The sequence below is a fragment of the Staurois parvus genome, unplaced genomic scaffold (assembly GCF_062004578.1).
Source record: "Staurois parvus isolate SC_StPar_1 unplaced genomic scaffold, SC_StPar_1.0 ptg000077l, whole genome shotgun sequence".
NCBI classification, from domain to species: Eukaryota; Metazoa; Chordata; class Amphibia; order Anura; family Ranidae; genus Staurois; species Staurois parvus.
In genome coordinates, this window is record NW_028317873.1 from 488,407 (window position 1) to 512,906 (window position 24,500).

The 24,500-nt window shown below is 43.8% G+C and overlaps 1 protein-coding gene across 2 annotated transcripts in view; it reads left to right on the top strand.

Moving 5' to 3' along the window:
• Positions 1 to 1,898: 1,898 nt before the first annotated feature.
• Positions 1,899 to 24,500, top strand: part of HUS1 (HUS1 checkpoint clamp component) — a 44,297-nt gene continuing 21,695 nt past the window's right edge. The window contains exons 1-4 of one of the 2 annotated variants that reach the window (XM_089669436.1): positions 1,899 to 2,069; positions 2,271 to 2,398; positions 6,559 to 6,735; positions 21,906 to 22,013. In XM_089669436.1, coding sequence (XP_089525562.1) covers positions 2,018 to 2,069; positions 2,271 to 2,398; positions 6,559 to 6,735; positions 21,906 to 22,013 — 465 coding nt within the window. In that variant the 5' untranslated portion in view covers positions 1,899 to 2,017. Of the gene's footprint in view, positions 2,189 to 2,270; positions 2,399 to 6,558; positions 6,736 to 21,905; positions 22,014 to 24,500 lie in introns of both variants that reach the window. The other variant, XM_089669437.1, reaches the window with a different exon arrangement.

Below are 24,500 nucleotides of genomic sequence, written 5' to 3' on the forward strand. Positions count from 1 at the left end.
AGCGTTGTCCCCGTGCCAGTGGGTAAACAGTGGTTGCACCATGCATGTGAGGTATGGCCGCAAACGTCAGATTGAGGGCAGTAATTATAGCTCTAGATCTCCTGTGTAAATATAAACTGGTGACCTGTAAAGGCTTTTAACCTCCCTGGCGGTCTGATTATGTCAGTATTTCTGTGCTGAAAGCGGTACCATTATTTTGCATGCAAATATGTAGTTTTTTTATTGTAGGCTGTAATTCTTAGGAATAACTCACAGAAATCTGTCCGAACAAGAGTCTAGTAAACATCCCGGGTAGGATAAAATTTGAAACACTAAATCATAAATTATAAAATTTAATAAATAATCATAAAAAAATAATATAAGAATAATACATTTAATTCAATAATATAATCAAACCAAAAACACTAAAATTTGAAATAGAGCGCCAAGTTCGCACATCGCTGAGCAAAGTCGCAAAATCGTTTTCAGTGCCTGATGACGAATTTCCCCCACGAATCATTATCACTCAATTCTGCAAGTGGTTCTGATTTACTATCGCTGTTCTCTAGCTGATCTAAACCCGCTTTTGACCTAAAGGGACACTTTTTGGACGCCATGGACGTTTCTCAGTTTCCAGGCAGAAAGAACAGACAAAATGTAGGCAGGGCGCCGGACAAAGCACTCGGGACAAAATTTATGTGAAATGGGTTGAAACAGCAATGTTTCTACTATGTAAAATTTTTTTACATATGCCCTTTGAAAGCCTTGAGTTGGTCATTGGATTTTGGGGGCCTGTATATGGCCAGGCTGCCAAAAAGTCTCACATGTGGTATCCCCATACTTGGAAGAAGTAGAAGAATGTGTTTTGGGGTGTTAGTCGCCATATACCCATGGCATGCATGAGCAATATATCAAAGTGACAACTTCGTGTAAAAAAAACAAAATTTAGAAAAGAAAAATTGACATTTTCAAAAAATGTGTGGCAAAGCATAAAATCTTCCATGGACCTAACGAGCCTCTCTGCAAAATCCTTGGGGGTGCTTACTTTCCAAAAAGGGGTAATTCGGGGGGGGGGGGGGTAAGTTGTACTGCCCTGGCATTTTAGCACCTCAAGAAATGTGATAGGTAGTTAAAAAGTAAAATATAATTATATATACACACACATACATATACATACATACAGACACACGCATCTATATATATATATATATATATATATATATATATATATAAATCCTGTATAATAATAATATAGATCAGACCAAAATGAGGGCCACATGAAGAGGAAAGAGGGACTTTTGTTTCAAATGAGGGACAGCTGGAAGGTATGGTTCTGTGCCTACCTCCATGATATGACACGGAGCCTGTGTAATTGACATATGTGACTTGTATGTGCCATAAATGCCACACATACACGTTCATACACAGCACCTCCCAGGGGCAGACTGACCATTTGGAAACTCGGGCACTGCCCGAGGGCCCCGGGCAGGGGCGGACTGACAACTCATGGGGCCCCTGTGTCCTTGCCCAAACTCAAAAAAGCCTATGAAAAGGGTACCAGGGGCATCTCATGGGGCCCCCTACTGACCCCGGGCCCTCGGGCAGTGCCCGAGTTTCCAAATGGTCAGTCCACTTCTGGCCTGGGGTCAGTAGGGGGCCCCATGAGATGCCCCTGGTACCTTTTTCATAGGCTTTTTTGAGTGTGGCCAAGGACACAGGGGCCCCATGACCCCCTATTGCCCGGGGGCCCCATGAGTTGTCAGTCCGCCCCTGGTACCTCCTCATTCCCTCTATGACCGCTCTTACCAATGCCCCAGCCCTCCTAGCCTATGCAGCTCTGCAGCGTCTCCTCTCACACACAGCAGCTGGAGACCACGTGGTCTATGTTGAACTCGGTCACCCCGGCAGTGACGTCATCTCCCCGGCAGTGACGTCATCTCCCCGGCAGTAAACCAGAAGTGTCCGGTAGCGGGTGCCTCCTATATAGGACGATGTATCAGCGGACGGACACCTGTAGAAGAAGGGGGGTAACGCCGCCATGAGGTTCCGCTGCAAGATCGTGGATGTCAGCTGCCTGACCCACTTCACACGTCTGTATCCAGTGCCGGTGTAGTGATCTATGGGGAGCTCCGGGGCTTCCATGGCAGGGCGCCTCTCTTTGTTCTGATTGGATGATTGTTGAATGTATGGCGGTGCCTCACACCGTGAGGTGAAGGAAAGCAGCCTGTAGAAAGCCGTGTGCTCTGTGTATTCCTCTCATGGTGTATTGCCTTTCATTGTCTCCTGTACAGGGGTTGTGAACACCATCACCAAGCTGACCAAGTCCTGCACCTTACGGCTCACCCCGGGCAACCTGTACTTCATTCTCACCGACAAGGTGGCCAATGGAGGCGTCAGCATGTGGTGCGAGCTTTGCCAGGTAACGCGCAGGAAATATATGACCAGCGAGCACTCTGCTGATTATTTATACCTTTACCCAGGGGCCGACTGACAACTCATGGGGCCCCCGGGCAATAGGGGATCATGGGGCCCCTGTGTCCTTGCCCAAACTCAAAAAAAGCCTATGAAAAAAGGTACCAGGAGCATCTTATGGGGCCCCCTACTGACCCCAGGCCCTTGGGCAGTGCCCGAGTTTCCAAATGGTCAGTCTGCCCCTGGTTCCCCCCAGTGTCAGAATGCCCACTGCAGTCCCGCTATAAGTCGCTGATCGCCGCCATTACTATTAAAGAAAATAATAACAATAATTCCAGTACATTTACCGCCATTTGTAGACGCTATAACTTTCACATAAACCAATTAAGGGCTCGTTCACACTTGGCTGTTTTGCCAACGCTTGCCAAACGCCCCTATAGCGTTTGGCAAGCGTTGGTCCGGCGTTTGCTGAGCGATTTTAACGCTCGGCAAACGCTCCGCAAACGCCGCATGCGCGGTTTAGCGGCGGTTGCTAGGCGTTTGCCGAGCGTTAATAACGCCCCACAAACGCCTATAATGCAGTTTGAGTAGTGTTACCGCTCCGCAAACGCCCCGCAACCGCACCGCAAACGCCGGCCGGGCGTTTGCGGAGCGGCACCATAGACGAGAATAGGAGGCTTCAAAGCCTCCTGACTCGTCCAGAGGCGTCCGTTTTGCCGCGACGCAAACGCTCCCGTTAGAACAGCACCATGTGCTGTAATGTGCAGAATTGGCAGAGGCGTTTGGGAAGCGGTAAAAACGCTTCCCAAACGCCTCTCTGCCGCCTACACACAAGGCTAGTGTGAACGTAGCCTTAATATACAATTATTGGGATTTTTGTTTTAGCAAAGACATGGAGCAGAATACATTTTGGCCTAAATTTATGAAGAAATCTGATTTTTAAATTTTTTTTTATTGAATGTGTTTTATAGCAAAAAGTCAAAAATATTTGGTTTTTTTTCAAAATTGTCGTTTGTTTATAGTGCAAAAAATAAAAAAACTCACAGGTGATCAAATACCACCAAAAGAAAGCTCTATTTGTGGAGGGGAATGACATTTCATTTATATACAGCGTTGCATGACTGCGCAGTTGTCAAAGTAACGCAGCACTGTATCGCAAAAATGGCCTGGTCAGGTAGGGGGTTAAATCTTTTGGAGGGAAAGTGATTAAAAGGCATTTTTTTTTTAACTACTTCAAGTCCAGACACTTTCACCCCCTTCCCGTCGAGGCCCATTTTCAGCTTTCAGCACTGTCACACTTTCAATGACTATTGCGCAGTCATGCAACACTGCGCATGACACTTTTTTTGTATTTTTTTTGAGACCGATGTTACTTTCTGTTGGTGGTATTTATTCACCACTGGGATATATTTTTTTTTTTGCTATATAAATGAAAAAAGCCAAACATTTTGAAAAAAATACATGTTTTTCTTATAAAATTTGGCAAATAAGTTATGTTTCCTCATATATTTTGACCGAAATGTATTCTGCTACCTTTTTGGTAAAAAAAACCCCCAAATCAGTATATAGAAAAATTAAAAAAAAAAGGTTTTACATTTTTATTTTTAATATGTTTGTTTACATACCGTCACCCTAGCAGTACAGTGACACTGTACTACTTGTGGGAGGTGATGAAGATTTATTTTTTTTTTTTTTCCACTGTAATTGCCTTTACACCATAAAAGGCTGTAAAAGCAATCATCTCCTCCTCTCTGGCTGCATTCCAGCCATTGAGAAATACCGAGAGCTGTAATTGGTCACAGCTTATCACATGGTACAAGGTTGCTGTGAATGGCCTTGTACCATATGACATCTGTGATCATTCACAGAATTTACAAGTCGCAAACGATGTCAGCAAGTGATCACATGAATCGGGACTTCACATAGCAGCCCTGTTCAGCGATCTGTGTTTCGCTGTGTCTACAGGCACAGATTGTGGCGCTGCGCATTCCCAGGCAGTGCGCACAGGTAGTGGATGCGGGGGGGGATGTTCACCATTTAATTTATTTATTTTATTTTGATTTATTGATTTATTTATATTTTCTTTTTGGTTTATGAGTGTACACTGTTTGTTTATATTGATTTATTTATTTATAGTGTACACAGAGTGATTTCACGATTCACGTGTTACTCACGTTTTGAATCTTGGTTTGTTTTGCACTTATTTGCTGTAGTATATACTTATTGGTTAAAGTATATACTGGTTGTTATTGAGGTAATCGCTGACCTAATATCCAAGTACCGCCCAGCACGCACACTCCGCTCCTCACAAGACCTCCTTCTCTCTAGTTCCCTGGTCTCCTCCTCCCATGCCCGCCTCCAGGACTTCTCCAGGGTGTCACCCATCCTCTGGAACTCCCTGCCCCAACCCATCAGATTATCACCTACTCTCCTCTCCTTTAGGCGCACCCTGAAAACCCATCTCTTCAGGGAAGCCTACCCCACCCCCTGCTAACCTGCCGACCTCCTCCACTCTTCCTACCACTCCATCCCCCACAGCTATCTCCTCCTGTACCACCATCCCCTCCCTCCTAGATTGTAAGCTCCAAGGAGCAGGGCCCTCGATCCCCTCATGTTTTGCATTGTATTGGTATTGTTCTGTCACATGTTCTGTCCCCCTTTGTAATGTACAGCGCTGAGCGAACTATTGGAGCTTTATAAATACTGTAATAATAATTTTAGTTTTTTTATTTTTGAGGTACACACCTGATCTGGATTTATGGGAATATTGAAGTTGGACACAGAGGATTAATTTATTTGGACTTTAATTTTGCTATACCGTATTTTCCGGCGTATAAGACGACTGGGCGTATAAGACGACCCCCCTACTTTTCCTGTTAAAATATAGGGTTTGGGCTATACTCGCCGTATAAGACTACCCCCCTCTACCAACCAATCACGGCAAGCGATGTACCAGTATTTTCTGTGCACACTGCATACAAAGCCTGCTTGGATTGGGTGGGTCAGCTCTCCCTGCCTGCCCAGCCCTCCCTGTCTCCAAGATGATCTGAGAACTGCCACAGTTATTAATATATAATAATTAATGTTAATTACCGTATTTCCTGCAAGGTACTGCCTAGCTGACGCTTCTGCGCATGTCTTCGGCAGCAGTAGACGATCGCTGATCACCATTCCTCACAGAACTGCATGAGACGTCGGATGCAGCCGTTCAGTGCTCGATTGAGCTTGACTGAAACTGTGATATGCAGAGAAGGGATACACATCGGGTAGCGGCAAGAAGACGCTTCTGCACATGTCACAGTTTCAGTCAAGCTCAATCAAGCACTGAACGGCTGCATCCGACGTCTCATGCAGTTCTGCGAGGAATGGTGATCAGCGATCGTCTACTGCTGCCGAAGACATGCGCAGAAGCGTCAGCTCGGAAGTACAGGTAAGGTTTCAGCACAACACCCGGCGTATAAGACGACCCCCGACTTTGTAGAAGATTTCCAGGGGTTAAAAAGTCGTCTTATACGCCGGAAAATACGGTATGTATTAACTGACACAAAAGTTTTTTTTTTATAATGCTATAGTAGTTTTTGGAGACTGGGCCGCACAAAGTGCAAAAGAGCTGAACCTTTTGCATCTGGGAGGAAAATATATTTAACCACAACATACAGAAAGGCTTCTTCACAGTAAGAGCTGTGAAAATGTGGAATAGACTCCCTCAAGAGCTGGTTATAGCCAGATAGTAGATTGATTATGAAAAAAAAAAAAATTGCCCCATTGAAGTAAGTTGTATTCTGCTTTGTTTGCCTTCCTCTGGATCAGCTGTGGGCATAGGAATGTGTATGGAGGTTTTCGATTTTATTTTTTTTTAATTGGTTCAACTAGATGGACTGTATATTTTTGCCTGACTATATATGTAACTATCTAATGTATGTAAATATGTGCTGAATTTACACAGCAACTCCTGGCTGTAATTTTGACAGTAGGGAATTGCAGGCAACTGCAGAAAGGAGAGTGACAGCGTGGTAAAAGGAAAAGACATACTGCACACTCCCTGTGTACTTTGATTATTATTTTTGGGCATGTGTAGCATTCCCACTGTCAACAACTAATTAAACCTCTCATTGTTTGCAGAAGCTTGTCAGGCAATGGTTAAAATCCACGTCTTTTCCTTTTCAGGCAAATTTCTTTGATGAATATCAAATGGAAGGAGTATCTGCGGAGCAAAATGAGATTTATTTAGAGATGGTGCCTGAAAATGTTTCTCGAGCTTTAAAAACCGCACAGAATGCCAAGGCTGTAAAAATCAAGCTGACAAATAAGCATTGCCCTTGTCTCACAGTGGCAGTAGAGCTGGTAAGAAAACTAACTTGCTTTCAAAGTACTTACTGTTCTGAAAGTGCTGAGTATAGGTTATGACTACATACTGACTTATCATGGCTTGTTTGTTTGTTAACCTCCCTGGCGGTATTCCTGAGTGTAGCTCGGGGTAAAGTTTCAGTACCAAAAGCGGTAACCCCGAGCTACACTCAGGCTTACCATGCAGCGCTGTATAGGGAGTCCCTGCAGCACTTACCTTGTCCTGCGCTCCCGCGATGTGTCCCCTGCAGCGTCCCCGGCCATCTCCTCTGGCCGATGCCGGCATCTGGCTTCTGTGTTCCGGTCTCTGTGACGTCGGGACGTACGGGCGCCGGCGGCGGGAAATTTGAAAATTTTAAATGTCTTTTTTCCAAACAATTTTTACATAGTAAAACATTGCTGTTTCAACCCATTTCACATACACTTTGTCCTGTGTCCTGCCTGCATTGTGTCTGTTCTTTCTGCCTGGAAACTGAGAAACGTCCATGGCGTCCAAAAAGTGTCCCTTTATGTCAAAATCGGTTTTAGACCGGCTAGAGAACAGCGATAGTAAATCAGAGCCACTTGCAGAATTGAGTGATAATGATTCGTGGGGGAAATTCCTCATCAGACACTGAAAACGATTTTGCCACTTTGCTCAGCGATGTGCGAACTTGGCGCTTTATTTCAAATTTCAGTGTTTTTGGTTTGATTATATTATTGAATTAAATGTATTATATTATTTTTTTATAATTATTTATTAAAATTATAATTTATGATTTTGTGTTTCAAGTTTTATCCTACCCGGGATGTTTACTAGACTCTTGTTCGGACAGATTTCAGTGAGTTATTCCTAAAAATTACAGCCTACAATAAAAAAACTACATATTTCCATGCAAAATAATGGAACCGCTTTCAGCACCAAAAATCTGAAATAATCATACCGCCAGGGAGGTTAAAAGGCAACTATCCTGCAGGGCTTTGTTTCCTGATATTATAGCTGCCTCTGAAGACCCATAATTAATTATTAAAAAGCAGCAGGAGAGGCAGGGGATGCACAAATCCACAAATTATAATGAAGCCAAACCTGGGAGTTCTTTGCACTACAGGTCTATAGGTGCTGCTTCCTCCATTCCAGCAAGCCTTTAGGAAACCAATTGTCAGTCCAACTAGCAACCTAGCTTCTATAGTCAGAAGCGCAGTGCCTTGGATGATCTCACACAACATATATACAGCTGTTAGGCTACATAAAGGAGTGTCTAAACACAGTAATATGTCAGGGTGTGCACTGTTATTTTAGGAGGAATTTGAAGAACTCCGGGCAAAATTTTTATTTTCCTATGCAGTGGGGCTGTGCCTGCATTGCATGGGTTTGCAGGCACACTCCCTATGAATATGTGCTGGAGCACGAAACGCGTAAGGGAAGAGCTGCAGTGTCCAGACGTCAAGCCGCCAGGGCCCATGCTGGTCCGGCGGCCATCTTGATTCAACTCATGGTCAGTCTGTTTTATACGGTTTGTCTATTCCTGCTATGGATCAATAAATATCCCCTGTTGAAACGATATCATGCCATTTTGGCATCCTTTCTTGGGGCTCCTGTTGAGCCTACCACCCACAGAGCCCAGTTAGAGAGGAGCTGAGAGGTGCGGCATCCCATTGATGAACCAGAGGGAAGTCCTTACCAGGATAGAGGAGTCCATAGGAGGACCCAGCTGACCCACTGAGATGTGATATTTTCTCAAATGCATGATGGAATTATGCATCTGGTGAGTGTGTAATTTGCACATTTGATCACCAGAAGATGCACAGTGGATCACTCGAATAAGAGTTTCACATTATATAGACTGTCACTTCACCATCTATCACTAGAAGTCACCATCTTGGATGTGCGTTTGCACTTTTGTTACTTTATTTTTCCTGATATTGGAAATATTGTAACTTCTTGATATATATCCTTTTAAGGGTGTTGGTCACTAGCAATTGACTGATATTTAATTCTTTATTATTTTGATGTGGTTTTTAGCGCTGCACCTCTATTTATTATACTTGGTACCTTTCGGTGTACAGCGGCTCAATTTTAAGTGCTCACTTTCATACTTGTATACTATTATTATTGCATGGGTTAACGGCTTGTTTGGTCCAGGGGTGTAAGGAAAAGCTATATTTACCAAATCCTTCAATCCTCTGGAAAACAGCGCTCCCCCACATCCAGCGGTGGACTGCTCCTGCCATCCTCACGTCTAGAGTCAGTCTCTGGGCTTGATGACATCAGGAACAATCCATTCACAAGACAACTAGTGTGCAAATGGGAGGGGGGCAGAAGCAGTCAGGACCTGTCTTGCACTCGGGATCGAGGGATTAGGTAGGCATATCTCCTTTCTCTTCACCCCTAGACAAAAACAATCAGTTTAGCCCATGCAGTAAGGGCGCATGGGAAAATAAAAAAAATTTGGCCCGGAGTTTTCCTGTAAGGTAAAAGGTAAGTTTATTACTTGCAATAAAATATAAAGTTCCAGCATCGAGAAAAATGTCTAATTGTTAAAGAGTTCAGCAAATAAATGACAAAAGGTAGATTTAGGGGAGCTTCTCACCATTGAGTTGCAATAACATTTTATGTGCGTTGGTTCATTGGGATGCTATTTGATTTGAATGCCACCCCATCTTACCTCCTAAACGCCTGTGCTATTGCATTGTGGTGCACTGCATCAGAAAAAAAAAAAAGAAAGGTGCTAGTATTTTTTTTTTTTTGTGTCCCTTCAGGAGTTTTCAAATAAATGGGCTGCAATGCATGTTAATGGACAACATAATACATATTAACACAATTCATCAAAGCAGACAGGTGTGATGGGGAATATAGGGTATTTTTTAGGCATAAAAAAACATTTTTGAAAATACTACATCAAGGACGGGCAAATTGTCACATTTATCCAACTTTTTTTTTTTTTTTTTATAAATAGACCTCCATGTGTCCATTTCAATCCCTGCAATGTCTACATTTTTAGATGATTTTTTAAGAGGAGGGGAAATCTGATCACCAAATATACTGTTTAAGGTGGAACTACACTGCATCTGAGCACCACAAACCAAAAATTCCATTTAGTTCATTTTTAATATTCATTACAAACTTCCCCATCCACCCATGTCTCCATGCTTTATTTTGCTGCAAAATCATTTTTGAAAAACACCCCCTGGCTTTCCGGTAGTGGCCATCTTGCGTAAGGGCAGATCATTCATGTAGCATTTACTTCCTGGAATCCAACTGCCCTTGGCTCAGGCATAAGCTAGCGGCATAAGGGTTAAAAATAGTCCATGTCGATTGAGAGAGTGAAGTTCCACTTTAAGAAAGGAATTCTCCTACCTTTGGGGAGTTTGCCTTTAATTTTCTGTTTCTCAAATACAGAAAATGAAGGGAAATCTCCCTAACAGAGCATAAACAGTAAAACCTTCCCTTCAAAACTTAAAAAAAAGTTTGCCCATATATACACTTTAATGTATAATGCAATACAAAAGGGAAAAAAATCTCTCCAGGTATTTACACTGCAAGGAGTTTAGCAAAGTCCTTTCCGCTTACTTTCTATCAGGGTAACAATGATTACACTGTTCAACAAATTTTTATTTTTTGCCAGTTTTGGAAACAAAAGGATCCATTTCTTAATGAATTTCACATTCTGAGTTCAAATATAACAATGAAATTTGTCAATTGGCTCTAGTTTTTCTGTAAACGGAAAGTTTTCTACTATAGGCGTAATGACTACATAATGCACAATAATTATATAGATAGATGTCTTTCCACAAATATAAAGCAAGTGATATTGACTACATAACAAAGCCTAAATGGCATAATATATTGCATAGGATTACCAAGAAAAATTATAGCCATAAGCTAAGTTGAATCATTTTAATACTTAGGATTCTCACTAGTTTTGTCTTCAGTTTGTGTCGGTTTTGCTTCTCTTGGCTTTTCTCTTGTATTCGAGGAAAGGGCCATCTCTTACAACTGCACGTGACTACACGCTTCAGGTTCTTCCTCACTTGACTCAACCACGAAGGATTCTGGTGCTTTAGGAATTGGTAGCCCCTCTCCATGAGGAACTGGACGTATTGCCGATGGAATATTTGGATAGTGCACAGATAACTTTTTCTTCTTATTTAGCCCTTTTACAATTGGAGGCACCATACAAAAGTAACAATTACTAACATGATCTGTTGGCTCTCTCCAAATCATTGGCACAGCGAAAGGCATAGATGCCTTTTTTCCATTCAACCATTGCTCCAGTGCCGTCCCACAAGAATTGCAGCATATATGTGGTGCCCAGCTCTTGTCCTGGTCTCCTATCTTGCAGCCAAAATACAAGTTGTAGGCTTTCTTAATCATTCCTGTTATCCTCCTTTTTTGTGAGATAAAAGTTATTTCACCGCAGATATAGCAGAAATTATCTGCTTTATTCACACAAGTTCGAGGCATTACTGAGTAGCCTATATAAGCATAAAACGAAATGTAAAGACGCTGTCGAACTACAATCAGCTACAGATACTGCAGCTTTTATGCAGTGAAGTGATGCAATTAAAGGCTAATATTGCATCATCTCAGTATACATGCAATTTTCTATTGGTCACCAGTATCAATTGCGCAATATGCAGCTGAAGTTGCATCATAATTTTGAATGGCTTACGTCATTAGATGGGTGAATATATCATGGAAACTAGAGCCAATCAACATTTTTTAGGGTCATTTTCGTTTTCAGCACCCCAAAATTATGTAAGATTAGCTAATTTTATGCCCAAAACTTTTTACCTGTTGAACAGTGTTATCAGGAGAAATGGGTTAAATTTCCAAATCAGGGACACAGACTGCAGTAAAAGGCTTAGGTTCACATCTGGCGGGTCCTGCTTGCATATGCGTGGACAGAGTAGCTCATTCTTTGAATATGCTGCTTTACCTGCGGGAAGTGCAGGGAAAATGTGCCTGACCCTTTAAAAAAAAAAAAAAAAAAAAGAACTTGAAAGTTAACCAGGTTACTGACGCATTGGGACCCCTGCGTGTCGGTAAAAGAGCAGAGAGTTTTGCCTGTGGGTAGAGGAACACGTGCGATCTACACCCATTCCTGGACCTGCTACAGTGTCAACCTAGGCAAAGTGTCATAACTTGTAACCTTTCCCCACTAGACAAAACACAAAAAGGTTTTTACACATACACTTTAACCGCCTCCCGCCCGCCATATAGTCCAATGACGGGCGCAAGGTGGTTCTCTCGTTCTGATAGGTCGTCTTTTGACATCCTTCCATTCTCACCGCGCATGCGCGGCTCAGGGAGCGCGCAGCGATCGGCGGTGCTCTGTGTCCCCTGGACACAGCGGATCATCGATCCACGGAAAGAGCCGAAAATGTCGGCTCGGTCATGTGATCAGCTGTGTCCAATCACAGCTGATCACATGTTAACATGGAAATGCCGGTTATCGGCATTTCTCTCCTCTCGAACTGTCGCGCTGACAGAGAAGAGGAGAGCCGGTAATCTGCTTTCCGCAGAGGGGACATGTACACTGATCATCAGGGCACGGATGATCAGTGTGCCCTGATGATCAGTGTGGCCCCAGAAGTGCCACCTGTCAGTGCCCATCAGTGCCAGCTGTCAGTGCTGAACAGTGCCACGTACCAGTGCCCATCAGTGCCACAATGCCTACCAGTGCACATCAATGACACATATCAGTGCCCATCTGAGCTGCCCTTCAGTGCCACCTATCAGTACTGCCAGTCAGTGCTGCCCTTCAGTGCCCATCAGTGATTCCTGTCAATGCCACCTATCAGTGCCACCTATCAGTGTCAATCAGTGCATCTTATCAGTGTCCATCACTACAGCCTCATTAGCGCACATCGGTGAAGGAGAAAAATCACTTATTTACAAAATTTTATAACAAAAATTAAGAACTTTTTTTTCAAAATTTTCAGTGGTTTTTGGTTTTAAGAAAAAATAAAAAACCCAGAGGTGATTAAATACCACCAAAATAAAGCTCTGTCACAAAAAAATTATAAAAATTTCATATGGGTACAGTGTTGTATGACCGTGCAATTGTCATTCGAAGCGTGACATCGCTGAAAGCTGGAAATTGGCCTGGGCAGGAAGGGGGTATAAGTGTCCTGTAGGCTAGTGGTTAAGGCAGGATTGAACAAATAGTTTGAACCATTCGTTTAGTAAATGTACACTCACCAGCCACTTTATTAGGTATACCTGTTCAATTGCTTAGTAGCACAAATTGCTAATCAGCCAATCACATGGCAGCAACGTAATGCATTTAGGCATCTAGATGTGGTGAAGATGACTTGAAGTTCAAACCAAACAGAGTGGGGAAGAAAGGGGATTTAAGTGGCTCTGAACGTGGCATGGTTGTTGGTGCCAGACAGGCTGGTCTTAGTATTTCAAAAACTGCTGATTTACTGGGATTTTCATGCACAACCATCTCTAGGGTTTACAGAAAATGGTCCGTAAAAGAGAAAATATCCAGTGAGCGGCAGTAGTGTGGACAAAAATGGCTTGTTGATGTCAGAGGAAAATGGGCATACTGGTTCATTATAATAGAAAGGCTGAATACCATCCCTGAAGGCACAACACATCAAACCTTAAAGCAGATGGGCTACAGCAGCAGAAGACCACACGCCAGGTGCCACGCCTGTCCGCTAAGAACAGGAAACAGAGGCTACAATTCGCACAGGCTTAGCAAAATTGGACAATAGAAGATTGGAAAAACGTTGCCCGGTCTGATGAGACTCAATTTCAGCTGCGACATTTAGATGGTAGAGTCAGAATTTGGCATAAATAACATGAAAGCATGGATCCATCCTGCCTTGTATCAATGGTTCGAGGATGTGCAGCCGACAAATCTACGGCAACTGCGTGATGCTTTTATGTCAATATGGACCAAAATCTCTGATGGATGTTTCCAACACCTTGTTGAATCCATGCCACAAAGAATTAAGCCAATTCTGAAGGGGATCCAAACCAGTATTAGCAAGGTGTAGCTAGTAAAGTTGCCAGTGAATGTATATAAATAAAAGCTGATCATTGTATTCACCACTGTCAGTGGTAAATGGTCTGTCCCAACCCTTCTAACTGCTACATCTGCAAGACAGCTTGTTCTGTTGAAACACAACACTAACTGGCTGACTTACCAGATGAAAATAGAAGAAAGAGCCATAAAAAAGAAAACTAATGCAGCCATCACATTTTAAGAGTTGGTAAGCTGCAATGTAAAAAGCGTTTGCTCTTGAGTTTAATACTACTCAAAATCACTAATGACCTGCTAACCGCCAAAGCTAATGGCCACTACTCCGTCCTCTTACTCCTCGACCTCTCCGCGGCCTTCGACACAGTTGACCACCCCCTCCTCCTCGATAAACTACACTCCCTCGTCATCAGAGACTCCGCTCTCTCCTGGCTCTCCTCCTATCTCTCCCAGCGCTCCTTCAGCGTTACCTATAACGCTACCACCGTTTTTTTGTTCTATTTTGCTGTCTGTGTCCCCTGGGAAATTTCCTGTTTTGGAGATGGAACTAAAAAGGAAAAGATAATCGCTCCAAAATAAATACAATATTCATCCTAGAAAGTTGTCAAAGGAACAGGTATTTCTAATGTAAAATTTTACCTCTCTTGCTCTAATGACAACTCTGAAATTTTGGATTCCCCCTTATGTTCTCTCTTGGTGACAATGGAGGGGTGAATATGCCTGGAGGGGACACTAACAGCACAAAAAATTGGACATAGAGTGTGAACCTTCCCCATTCCATCCAAATTTGCCTTTGTATGCACTTTAAGGTATATATTTGGTTAGTTCAATTATGCATTCTTCAAAGATGTTTTATTTACTAGCTCATCAAATTACAAGTCTAGTCTGACTGTGGAACTCATGGTGAAATTCAGCTTTCATAAGAACACTGTTGTCATACTATTTATTATTTCTGACATTTCCTGTGTGATAGTCCTAGAGAGGTCCCCCTCTCTCCCCCTCTCTGTTGGGGTCCCCCAAGGCTCTGTCCTCGGGCCCCTTCTCTTCTCCATCTACACCTCCTCCCTCGGCAAACTGATACACTCCCACGGCTTCAACTATCACCTCTACGCCGATGACACTCAAATTTACCTCTCCCCCCCCCCCCCCCCCCCCCCCCCCCCCCCCCCCCCCCCCCTCACCTCACCCCTTCAGTCTCCGCCCGTATCACTCACCTCCTGAACGACATATCAGACTGGATATTGCTCCACTTCCTCAAACTGAACCTTTCCAAAACAGAGCTCCTAGTTTTCCCCCCAGCCTGCGCCCCCCCGCCCTCTCTCACGACCAACAACGCCACCATCAGTCCCACCCGCAAGCCAAAGTCCTAGGTGTCACTTTAGATTCAAACCTGTCTTTCCAACCCCATGTCCAATCGCTAGCAAGCTCATGCAGGCACCACCTCCGCAACATCTCCAAAATACGTCCGTTCCTAACCTCAGACACTACTAAACTACTCGTTCACTCCCTTATTATCTCACGTCTGGACTACTGCAACTCTCTTCTCACCGGCCTACCTCATCACAGACTATCCCCGCTTCAGTCTATCCTGAACGCAGTGGCCAGACTCATCCACCTTACCAACCGCTCCTGCCACCCCCTTCTGCCAATCCCTTCACTGGCTCCCGATTGCCCAACGCATCAAATTCAAACTACTAACACTGACATACAAAGCCATTCATAACGCTGCCCCAAACTACCTCACCGACCTGATACCGGGGTGTTGGTGAGCCAGGCACCCTCGTGTCCAGAGGGACTGGGGGAGGAGTCCCGCTGTCCCACGCTGTGCCGGCATTGGAGCTGAGCTGGTTGACGGGAGACGTCATTTCCGGCGGAAGAGGCGGGACTTCTCCCGGGAAGCGGCGTCCGGCTGCGGCCTAAGAAGACACGAGGGGCAGTGTTCTATGGCGGTGCGAGTGCTGTATCCTGCAGAGGCAGGCGACACAGCACTCAGGCGACCACCTACCTGACAATGTCCGGAGCAGAGGCAGCGGGACCAGGCGAGGCCAGCATCAGCCAACTGCAGGTAGGCGGCTCAGTGGAGCCTTGCTTCCCCTACCTTTTGGGCCCCTAGCTCCAGGGGGTGTTCCCAGCCCTCTGGTGGTCGGAGGTGCCGGGGGAGAGCCCAGGTTTGTAGCTCCTACTCCCTGCCAGGGGAAAAAGGGGGGGGGGGGCAAGCGGTCAGAGACGTTCCCTAGAGGTAATGGGTCCCCTGCATCTCCTCTTCTTGTTATGCAGGTGAAAGCCTGTGAAAAGCCCAAGACACACCAGGGGTCTAAGCGGAAGTGCCCTTCATGCAAAGTGACCCTCAGGGACTCTTGTAAGAAGGTGCTGTGTGGGTCCTGTTTTAAGGGGCTTGTTAGGGAGGAGATTCCTTCACAGGGAGACCTGGTTAAGTCGGTTAGAGAGCTGACGAATACCTTCAATTCCTTTAAGTCTCTGGTTGAGAACTTGGCCTTGCCCCAGGCGCGTACTGCACCCCTTCCACCGCAGCACACTGAGGTGGTCCCTTCTACTAGCAGAGGGACGGGAGGCCAGGGGTGTGAGGTGGCTGAGGGCGATCCATCCCTGGGCTCAAATTCGGAGGAGGATTCAGATGGGGAGGGCACCTCAGATGAACCTAGAGGCCCCTCTAGATATAAGTTGTCCCTGGAGGAGGTTGACTACCTGCTGGGAGCAATCTACGCCACCCTGGACATTAAAGAGGATAAGAAGCCCCTGACGTTACATGGCCAACTGTATCAGGGCATGGAAGAGCAGAAACATAGGATTTTTCCCATCCATGAGGTGTTGGTGGAGACTATTAAAAGGGAATGGCAGGACCCAGAAAGGAAGACTTTCTTTGCCAAATCCCTCAAACGTAGGTTTGCATTTGACGAAGACCCATCTGCTTTGTGGAATAAGAGCCCCAAGTTAGATGCTGCGTTTTCTCAAATAGCCAGGAGAATGGACTTGGCCTATGAAGATATGGGGGTCCTGTCAGACACTATGGACAGGAGGGTGGATTCACTACTTAAGAAGTCCTGGGACTCTATGTTGTCCAACTTAAAACCTGCCATGGCCACTACGGTTATGGCCAGGAACATGGAGTATTGGCTTACGCAACTGCAGGCACATATCGTGGCTGAATCTCCGGAAGAGAAGATTTTAGCTTCCTTTCAGACTTTACTGCAGGGGGTGGGCTACGTAGCGAATGCTTCTGCGGAGTCTGTTAGAATGACAGCTAGGTCTGCGGCCCTTACTAATTTGGCCCGTAGAGCTCTCTGGCTCAAGACGTGGCAAGGAGACATTGCCTCCAAGGTCAAACTTTGTTTCATCCCATTCACAGGGATTTCCTTTTTGGCCCAGGGCTAGAGATGGTGCTTGATCGCACGGCAGACAGGAAGAAAGCATTTCCTCTTAAGAGGAAGCTGCAGGGGGCAAAGAAGTTTCATCCCCAAAAGGCCAGAAATGCAGAAAGACATGGGGGGCAGAGAGGAAGGGGCAAAGGAGGAGCAAATTTCCGTCATCCTGCCTGAGCAGCCCCAGAAACCGCAATGACTTTGTTCCCCCAGTGGGAGGAAGATTGGGGGTCTTCCTCCCACAGTGGGAAGCGGAAATCTCCAGCCCCTTCATCCTGAATATAGTAAGAAGGGGGTACCGCCTGGGGTTTTCAAGCCCACCACCACTCAGGTTGTTGGTAACGAACCTGCCAAGGTGTGCACAAAAGGCGGCAGCTTTACTCACTTCTCTACAGGAGTTAGAGGAGCAGAACGTTGTGGTCAAAGTCCCCGCTGCAGAGATCGGCAGGGGTTTTTACTCGCATGTCTTTGTCATCCGAAAGTCCACGGGAGCTTACAAGCTGATTCTAAACCTGAAGCCTCTGAACAAGGCCATCAGGTACAAGAGGTTCCGAATGGATTCAATATTTACGGTCAGGTATCTTCTTACTCTTTTCTAGCCTCTATAGACCTAAAAAGGATGCTTATCTGCACGTTCCCTTTGCGGAAACCTGTCAAAAATTTCTCAGATTAGCAGTGCAGGGTTCAGCGAGGACGCATCACCTGCAATTTCGGGCCTTGCCCTTTGGACTTTCCTTCTCTCCGAGAATCTTCACGAAGGTCATGTCCGAGGCCCTGGTGCCACTTCGGTTGAAGGGGGTTTCAATAGTGGCCTACCTGGACAACCTGTTGTTCGTAAAATCGAAAGAACAGTTGTCGCAGGATATAGCCGTGGTGAAAAGGCATTTGGAGGGTCTGGGCTGGCTGATAAACCTGGCCAAGTCCAGTTTAGTCCTGGCCCAGAGGATGGTATATCTGGGCTACATACTAGATTCCACCCGTCAAAGAACCTTTCTGACTCCAGAAAAGATCCTAAAGTTAGACGGGGGAATCAGACGGTTGCTAGAGAGCCAGGGGGTATCTTTAAGGGTAGCCATGTCAATTCTGGGTCTTCTAACCTCGTCCATTCCGGCGGTACAATGGGCAGTTACACCTATGGCCCCTCCAGCTGTTCATTTTGAGCATCTGGGATCGTCGGCAGGCATCCTTAGACTCCTATGGATACCCCCCAGGGTGAAGAGGTCCCTCTGGTGGTGGAGGAAAGCAGCCAATTTAACCCAGGGGTTGCTTTGAACGCAAGTGCTCAAAAGGTGGGGAGCACACCTGGGGGAGTTCGTGGCACAGGGCTATTGGTCTCGGGAAGAGAGGAGGGAGTCCTCAAACTGGAAAGAACTCGGGGCAGTTTGGCGGGCCCTTCTTTCCTTCCGGGAATTGATACAGGGCCAACACGTTCGCGTCCTCTCAGATAATTCGAACGTGGTAGCCTATGTGAACAGACAGGGAGCCACTCGTAAGGGAGTGGGGGGTCTCCACCCATAGACCTGTTTGCGTCAAGCCAAAACACCAAAGTTCCAATGTTTTTCTCGCTAAGTCGGTGGGACGGGTCATTGGCAGGGGATGCTCTAGCGCAGCAGTGGGATTTTCCCCTGTGTTATGCTCCCCCCCCCCCCCCCCCAGTCCCTTTGCTGCCTGCAGTGTTAAGGATATTCAGAGCAGGGCGGACCTCCCTGATCCTAATAGCTCCATATTGGCCCCGACGAGCGTGGTTTTCGATGCTGGCGGCTTTAGCAACACATCCGCCTTGGGTATTGCCACTTTGGAAGGACCTGCTATCTCGGCCCGGTCTTGTGTCCCAGGGTAGACCTGCTATCTCAGGGCCCGGTCCTGTGTCCCAGGGTAGACCTGCTATCTCAGGGCCCGGTCCTGTGTCCCAGGGTAGACCTGCTATCTCAGGGCCCGGTCCTGTGTCCATAGTGGGAACCTATAGTGTGTGTGTGTGTGTGTTAGTGTGTGTGTGTGTGTGTGTATAGAGGGACATGCTTTCAAGGGTGAATTCACTCTATGTACACTGACAGACATTTTACTGCAGGGTCACATAGGAAACAATTGTTTCCTATGTGTCCCATTCACACTGCAACGCAGCATATGGCTGCACTAAAATGCTGACATGCTGCAGTTTATTGCTACGAATATATGCTGGATATTTGTCGTTTTGTGTTTTTATAGCATTTAGCTGTCTTTTTCAGAAGATTCACTATATGTGTAACACACCAGCTGATGAATAAATCATATTTGAATGTTTTGACATTTTGTTTGCAATTGAAATCTGTTATGTTGTATTCTGATGGGTGATTATTGTTTAAATGTAAGTCTTGTAGCTCAAATGTATCTATTATGAGGTATGCTGCTGGGCATATTCTCTGAGAATTATTGACAAATAGGGCTAATCCTTTTGAAGATGACAGCTGAATGCTCAAAAGTACAGACGAATGAATGTCCAGAAAATCCTTTATAATTTGACCCCCTAGTATCTAGTTCTGTTCCATGTGTTACAATGCATGTATGTTTGTTTTTGGTTTTTTTAATTTTTTTTTTTTGTATATTATTATTATAATACAGGATGTATATAGTGCCATCAGTCTGTGCAGCACTTATACTCTACTGTAAAATTCTTTGGTAACGGGCAGGGGCGGACTGACAACTCATGGGGCCCCTGTGCCCTTGCCCAAACTCAAAAAAGCCTATGAAAAAGGTACCAGGGGCATCTCATGGGGCCCCCTTCTGACCCCGGGCCCTCGGGCAGTGCCCAAGTTTCCAAATGGTCAGTCCGCCCCTGGTAACGGGTAATATTATGTAAATAACAATTTCTATCACTAGTATTTTATGTACTGATTGTATAATTTTAATTTTTTTTATTTTAATAAACAGTAAAAGGTCATTATGTCTATTATGTATTTTTCAAACCACGTTTTCCTTTAGCTTGCAAATATTAGGCTTTAGCCTTTTAATTTTTTTATTTTTTTTTCTAATTCTTTTATTTACTGTATAGGATTCAACAAGGTCACAAATCTGATAGCAATTACACTGTAAATGTTACATGAGTGTAAAATAACCATACTCTTACAAATCATTTCTCAATTCATGTCTCCATAGATAGAAATAGGCCAGCTGTATGGGAACAGAACATGGGAAATTTAAAATGAGCAATCAAAGTGCAACCAGTATAGAAAGATCAGAGACCGAGGATGTATTGCATATTGCTATTACTTACTCATTGTAACTGATTTTCTATAGCATGTACTAATACAAATATAGGTAAAATAACTCAGAATTTAAATATGTAAACCACAGGGAAAAAAAATCAAGAGACTTCCTAGAACTGGTGAAGTCTGTATTTATAGAGGAAGGGAAGAATGGGGGAAATAAGTCAGCGTTAAATGATGGAAGAACTACTATGATGAGAAAGGGGATTTATCTTAAGAAAAAAATGTAATTTAGCTATTATCATTGAATGGGAATAACAGCTGTACAGTTGTTGAGTTAGACAAGCTACACTCAGTCAACGCTTGCTAACTGCCATCACCCTTCCTCTTGAGAATATGAATACATGCCAGGTTCTCCATGCTTTTTAATATCCAGGGCGTTTTTTTATTTTGTGAATGGATTAAATCTTCTATCCTAGTCACATTTTTCACTTTATTAACCTCCCTGGCGGTATGATTATTTCAGAATTTTGGTGCTGAAAGCGGTACCATTATTTTGCATGGAAATTTGGTGTTTTATATGGTAGGCCTGTAATTCTTAGGAATAACTCACTGAAATCTGTCCGAACAAGAGTCTAGTAAACATCCTGGGTAGGATAAAATTTGAAACGCGAAAACATAAATTATAATTTAATAAATAATCATAAAACAATAATAATAAATTCAATAATATAATAATAATACATTTATTCAATAATATAATCAAACCAAAAACACTGAAATTTGAAATATAGCGCCAAGTTAGCACATCGCTGAGCAAAGTTGCAAAATTGTTTTCAGTGTCTGATGACGAATTTCCCCCACGAATCATTATCACTCAATTCTGCAAGTGGTTCTGATTTACTATCACTGTTCTCTAGCCGGTCTAAAACCGATTTTGACCTAAAGGGACGCTTTTTGGACGCCATGGACGTTTCTCAGTTTCCAGGCAGAAAGAACAGTAAAAATGCAGGCAGGGCACAGGACAAAGCACTCGGGACAAAATGTATGTGAAATGGTTTGGTACAGTAATGTTTTACTATGTGATTTTAGTGAGTGTCATTTTCAAATTTCCTGCCGTTCCGTCCCCCGTACGTCCCGACGCTTGCAGGGGACGGAACCCAGATGACAGATGCCGGCATCGGCCGGAGGACATTGCCGGGGACACTGCAGGAGGGACATCGCGGGAGCGCAGGACAAGGTAAGTGATTGAGGGATCGCAGAGCAGCGCCGCATGGTATTCCCGAGTGTAGCTCGGGGTTACCGCTTGTGGTACTGAAATTTTACCCCGAGCTACACTCGGGAATACCGCCAGGGAGGCTACGCCACATTTGGACAGACTGGGGGAAACTTAGTTATTTTAGCCTTTTAACTTTAAATTAAAAGCAAAGACTATAGAAGAAACCAATGGTGATGTTGGAACAGATATAAAAGGCATTTCCCCAAATTTTATATACACCTAGTAAATAGTCTCAAAAATAATTTCTATGTCAACCAAAGTTCAGAATGCTCTCAGGCTTCAGGAGTCATAGAACATTAAAAATATTGTGAAGTTGTTTAAGTTTACTGTTTTTTCTATATCTTTGTAGCCTTCTTTATCAAGCAGCAGTCGTATTGTTACGCATGATATCCCCGTGAGCGTCATTCCCAGAAGGCTATGGAATGACTTTAAAGAACCTACTGTACCAGACTTTGATGTGAGTACCTTTAGGTTTTCTTACTGCTACTTTGATAAGAGCATAAAATTTAAATCATCTACTCTGAATTGCTATTTCTACTTTTTGAAACTTGAAAAAGATTCTTAATCACAATCTTACTTGCCTGAACAAAAAGCATGGTGGAAAAAGCCAACAGTAATAGTGTAGTAATGATTTGATGCGGTAACTTATTTGTACACATACCAATAAACTATGACTGGATTTATGTAATGTGTGATACAGATTTTAATTGGATATAATATGTTACAGCAATATTCACTTTATATTGTGCAAAATTAATCCCGATTAGACCATGTTTACAAGTCGTGTTTGATTATTTCTTAGAAACGCAATGTGGGCCAAAAAAAGTATGCAGGCAAATTCAGCTTGCCTTGTTCTCCAGCTATTTAGTTATGAAAAACGGTTTGGCAAATAGTGCAGAAGATACATCATTTCTAATTTCAAGCTACACCATTTTGCTAGGTTTACATACATTATCACTTAATGCAGCTTGATGAAGCTGGCCTGTTGCCATTGTTGAGTGTTTTTCTATGTATATAATTCCAGTCAACACTTTTTTTTGTTTTGGCTAGAGTGGGAAAGAGAATGTCTGTCGGTTTTTAATTATGAGATTTTTCTTCTATTCCTTTTTAATATCTAATACGTATCTGGACAGGAAATTATTTTATTATAATACATTTTCTCTACTAGAAAACGTATTTATTCTTCAATCGTTTAGAGGCTCAGGATTTATAGAGGTTTAGGTTATACTGCCGCCTACAGGAGGATTTGAATACAGAGCAAAAACAGTGAACAACCTGGTAAAACCCCTCCCACTCCCAGCATGCCTTATTTGCCTAGAATGGATGGGCATCTTTTCACTACTGAGGAAAACATTTAATATTTTTTTTTCTCTGAGATTTTTCTTCAATCAAGACTTTTCTACATACTGGGTGAGCTGGCCACTTTGTGCAGCTGTGTGAATCCCTGCTGGGTGGGGCTTTTGGAGAACCTTTCAAAACACTATTTTCTCTCTCAATCCCTGCATTGCAACATGCTATGGTTCTGATGTTAGACGGTCAAACTTAGGGGAATGGTTGCCAATTATAAAAAGAAATCTGGTTTCCTTTCACTCTAATCCCGTATTTGTTGAGCATTTAGAGCTAATGCTGCGAACATTAGATGGGTCATGTACTGGTGACTGGTAGGTGGATATCTGCAGTCTTATTTCCTGAATGAGTCTACTATCTATAAACATGTTAGTCTGAGGAGCAGTGATGTTAAAAGCATCCACTTTGCATGTTCTTCGTTGAACAATGTGTCCTCAGAGTTGCACACCCTCATCAAACCTTACCACCTCACCATACCCACCACAGCCACCGCCAGAGACCAAGAACTATTGCTTTTTTTGTTCCCAGGCTTTAAACTTTAAGGCCACACTCAAGCCTTGAGCCCATTTCATCTGCAAACGCTGGGCCTATAAATACCCCAATCCTGCAGAGAAGTCCTCAAACATAAAGGGGCACCCCCACTTTCCATACGTTTGTTATCCTTTGTAAAGTCTAAATAAAAAATGCAATCCCCACAGTATTTGACCTTTTAACCATTAGCCGCCCGGCCTATAGCCGTTTGGCAGCAGCAAAAATGTATTACCTTTCCGGGTGCACGCCATTTGGCGTCCTCCCGCACATGCGCGGTTGCAGAGCCGCGATCTGTCACCGGCCGTGTACCTCGGACACGGCCGATGACCGATCTGAGTACCGGCCCCCCGTTGCCGGTGCCATGTGACCTGCTGTGACCAATCACAGCAGGTCACATGACAGTTGTATACAATGGATGGCTTCATTCATGCCATCCATTGTATACTACTGTCTAGCTGTGAATGGTCACAGCAGGTCACATGCACATGTCATGTGATTAGCTGTGGCCAAATCACAGCTAAGCACAAAAAAAAAAAAAAAAAACCCTGAATGAATCGATGTCATTCAGGTAAATGCTTGCTTATAGCAAATTGTGTAAAAAAAAAAAAAAATACTGATCACTTCCCCAAAGTAGTACAATGTTACTTTGGTAACATTGTACTACTTTGGTCATAGTAAAATATGAAAAAAAAAAAATTAAATTAAAAAATTTTTTTTTTTTCATACTGTCACCAGTCAGTGTCCCTGATCACCGCCATGCCAGTTATATGATGACGCTGTACTGCACTGGTGACAGTATGTAAAAAAAATAGTGAAAATAATTTTTTTAATTTTTTCATTTTCCGAAAAATGACAAAAAAAATACAACTTCAAAAAACTCAGCATGCCTCTTATGAAGTACGTCGGACTGTCTACTCTGCAAAAATGGGTCATTTCGGGGATATCTGTACTGTTCTGACATTCTGGGACCTCAAGAAATTAGATTGGCCGTCAGTACTTCAGGATTGATCAATATTCAGATCTATACCATAGTTTGTGAACTCTATAACTTTCCTACAAACTAAAT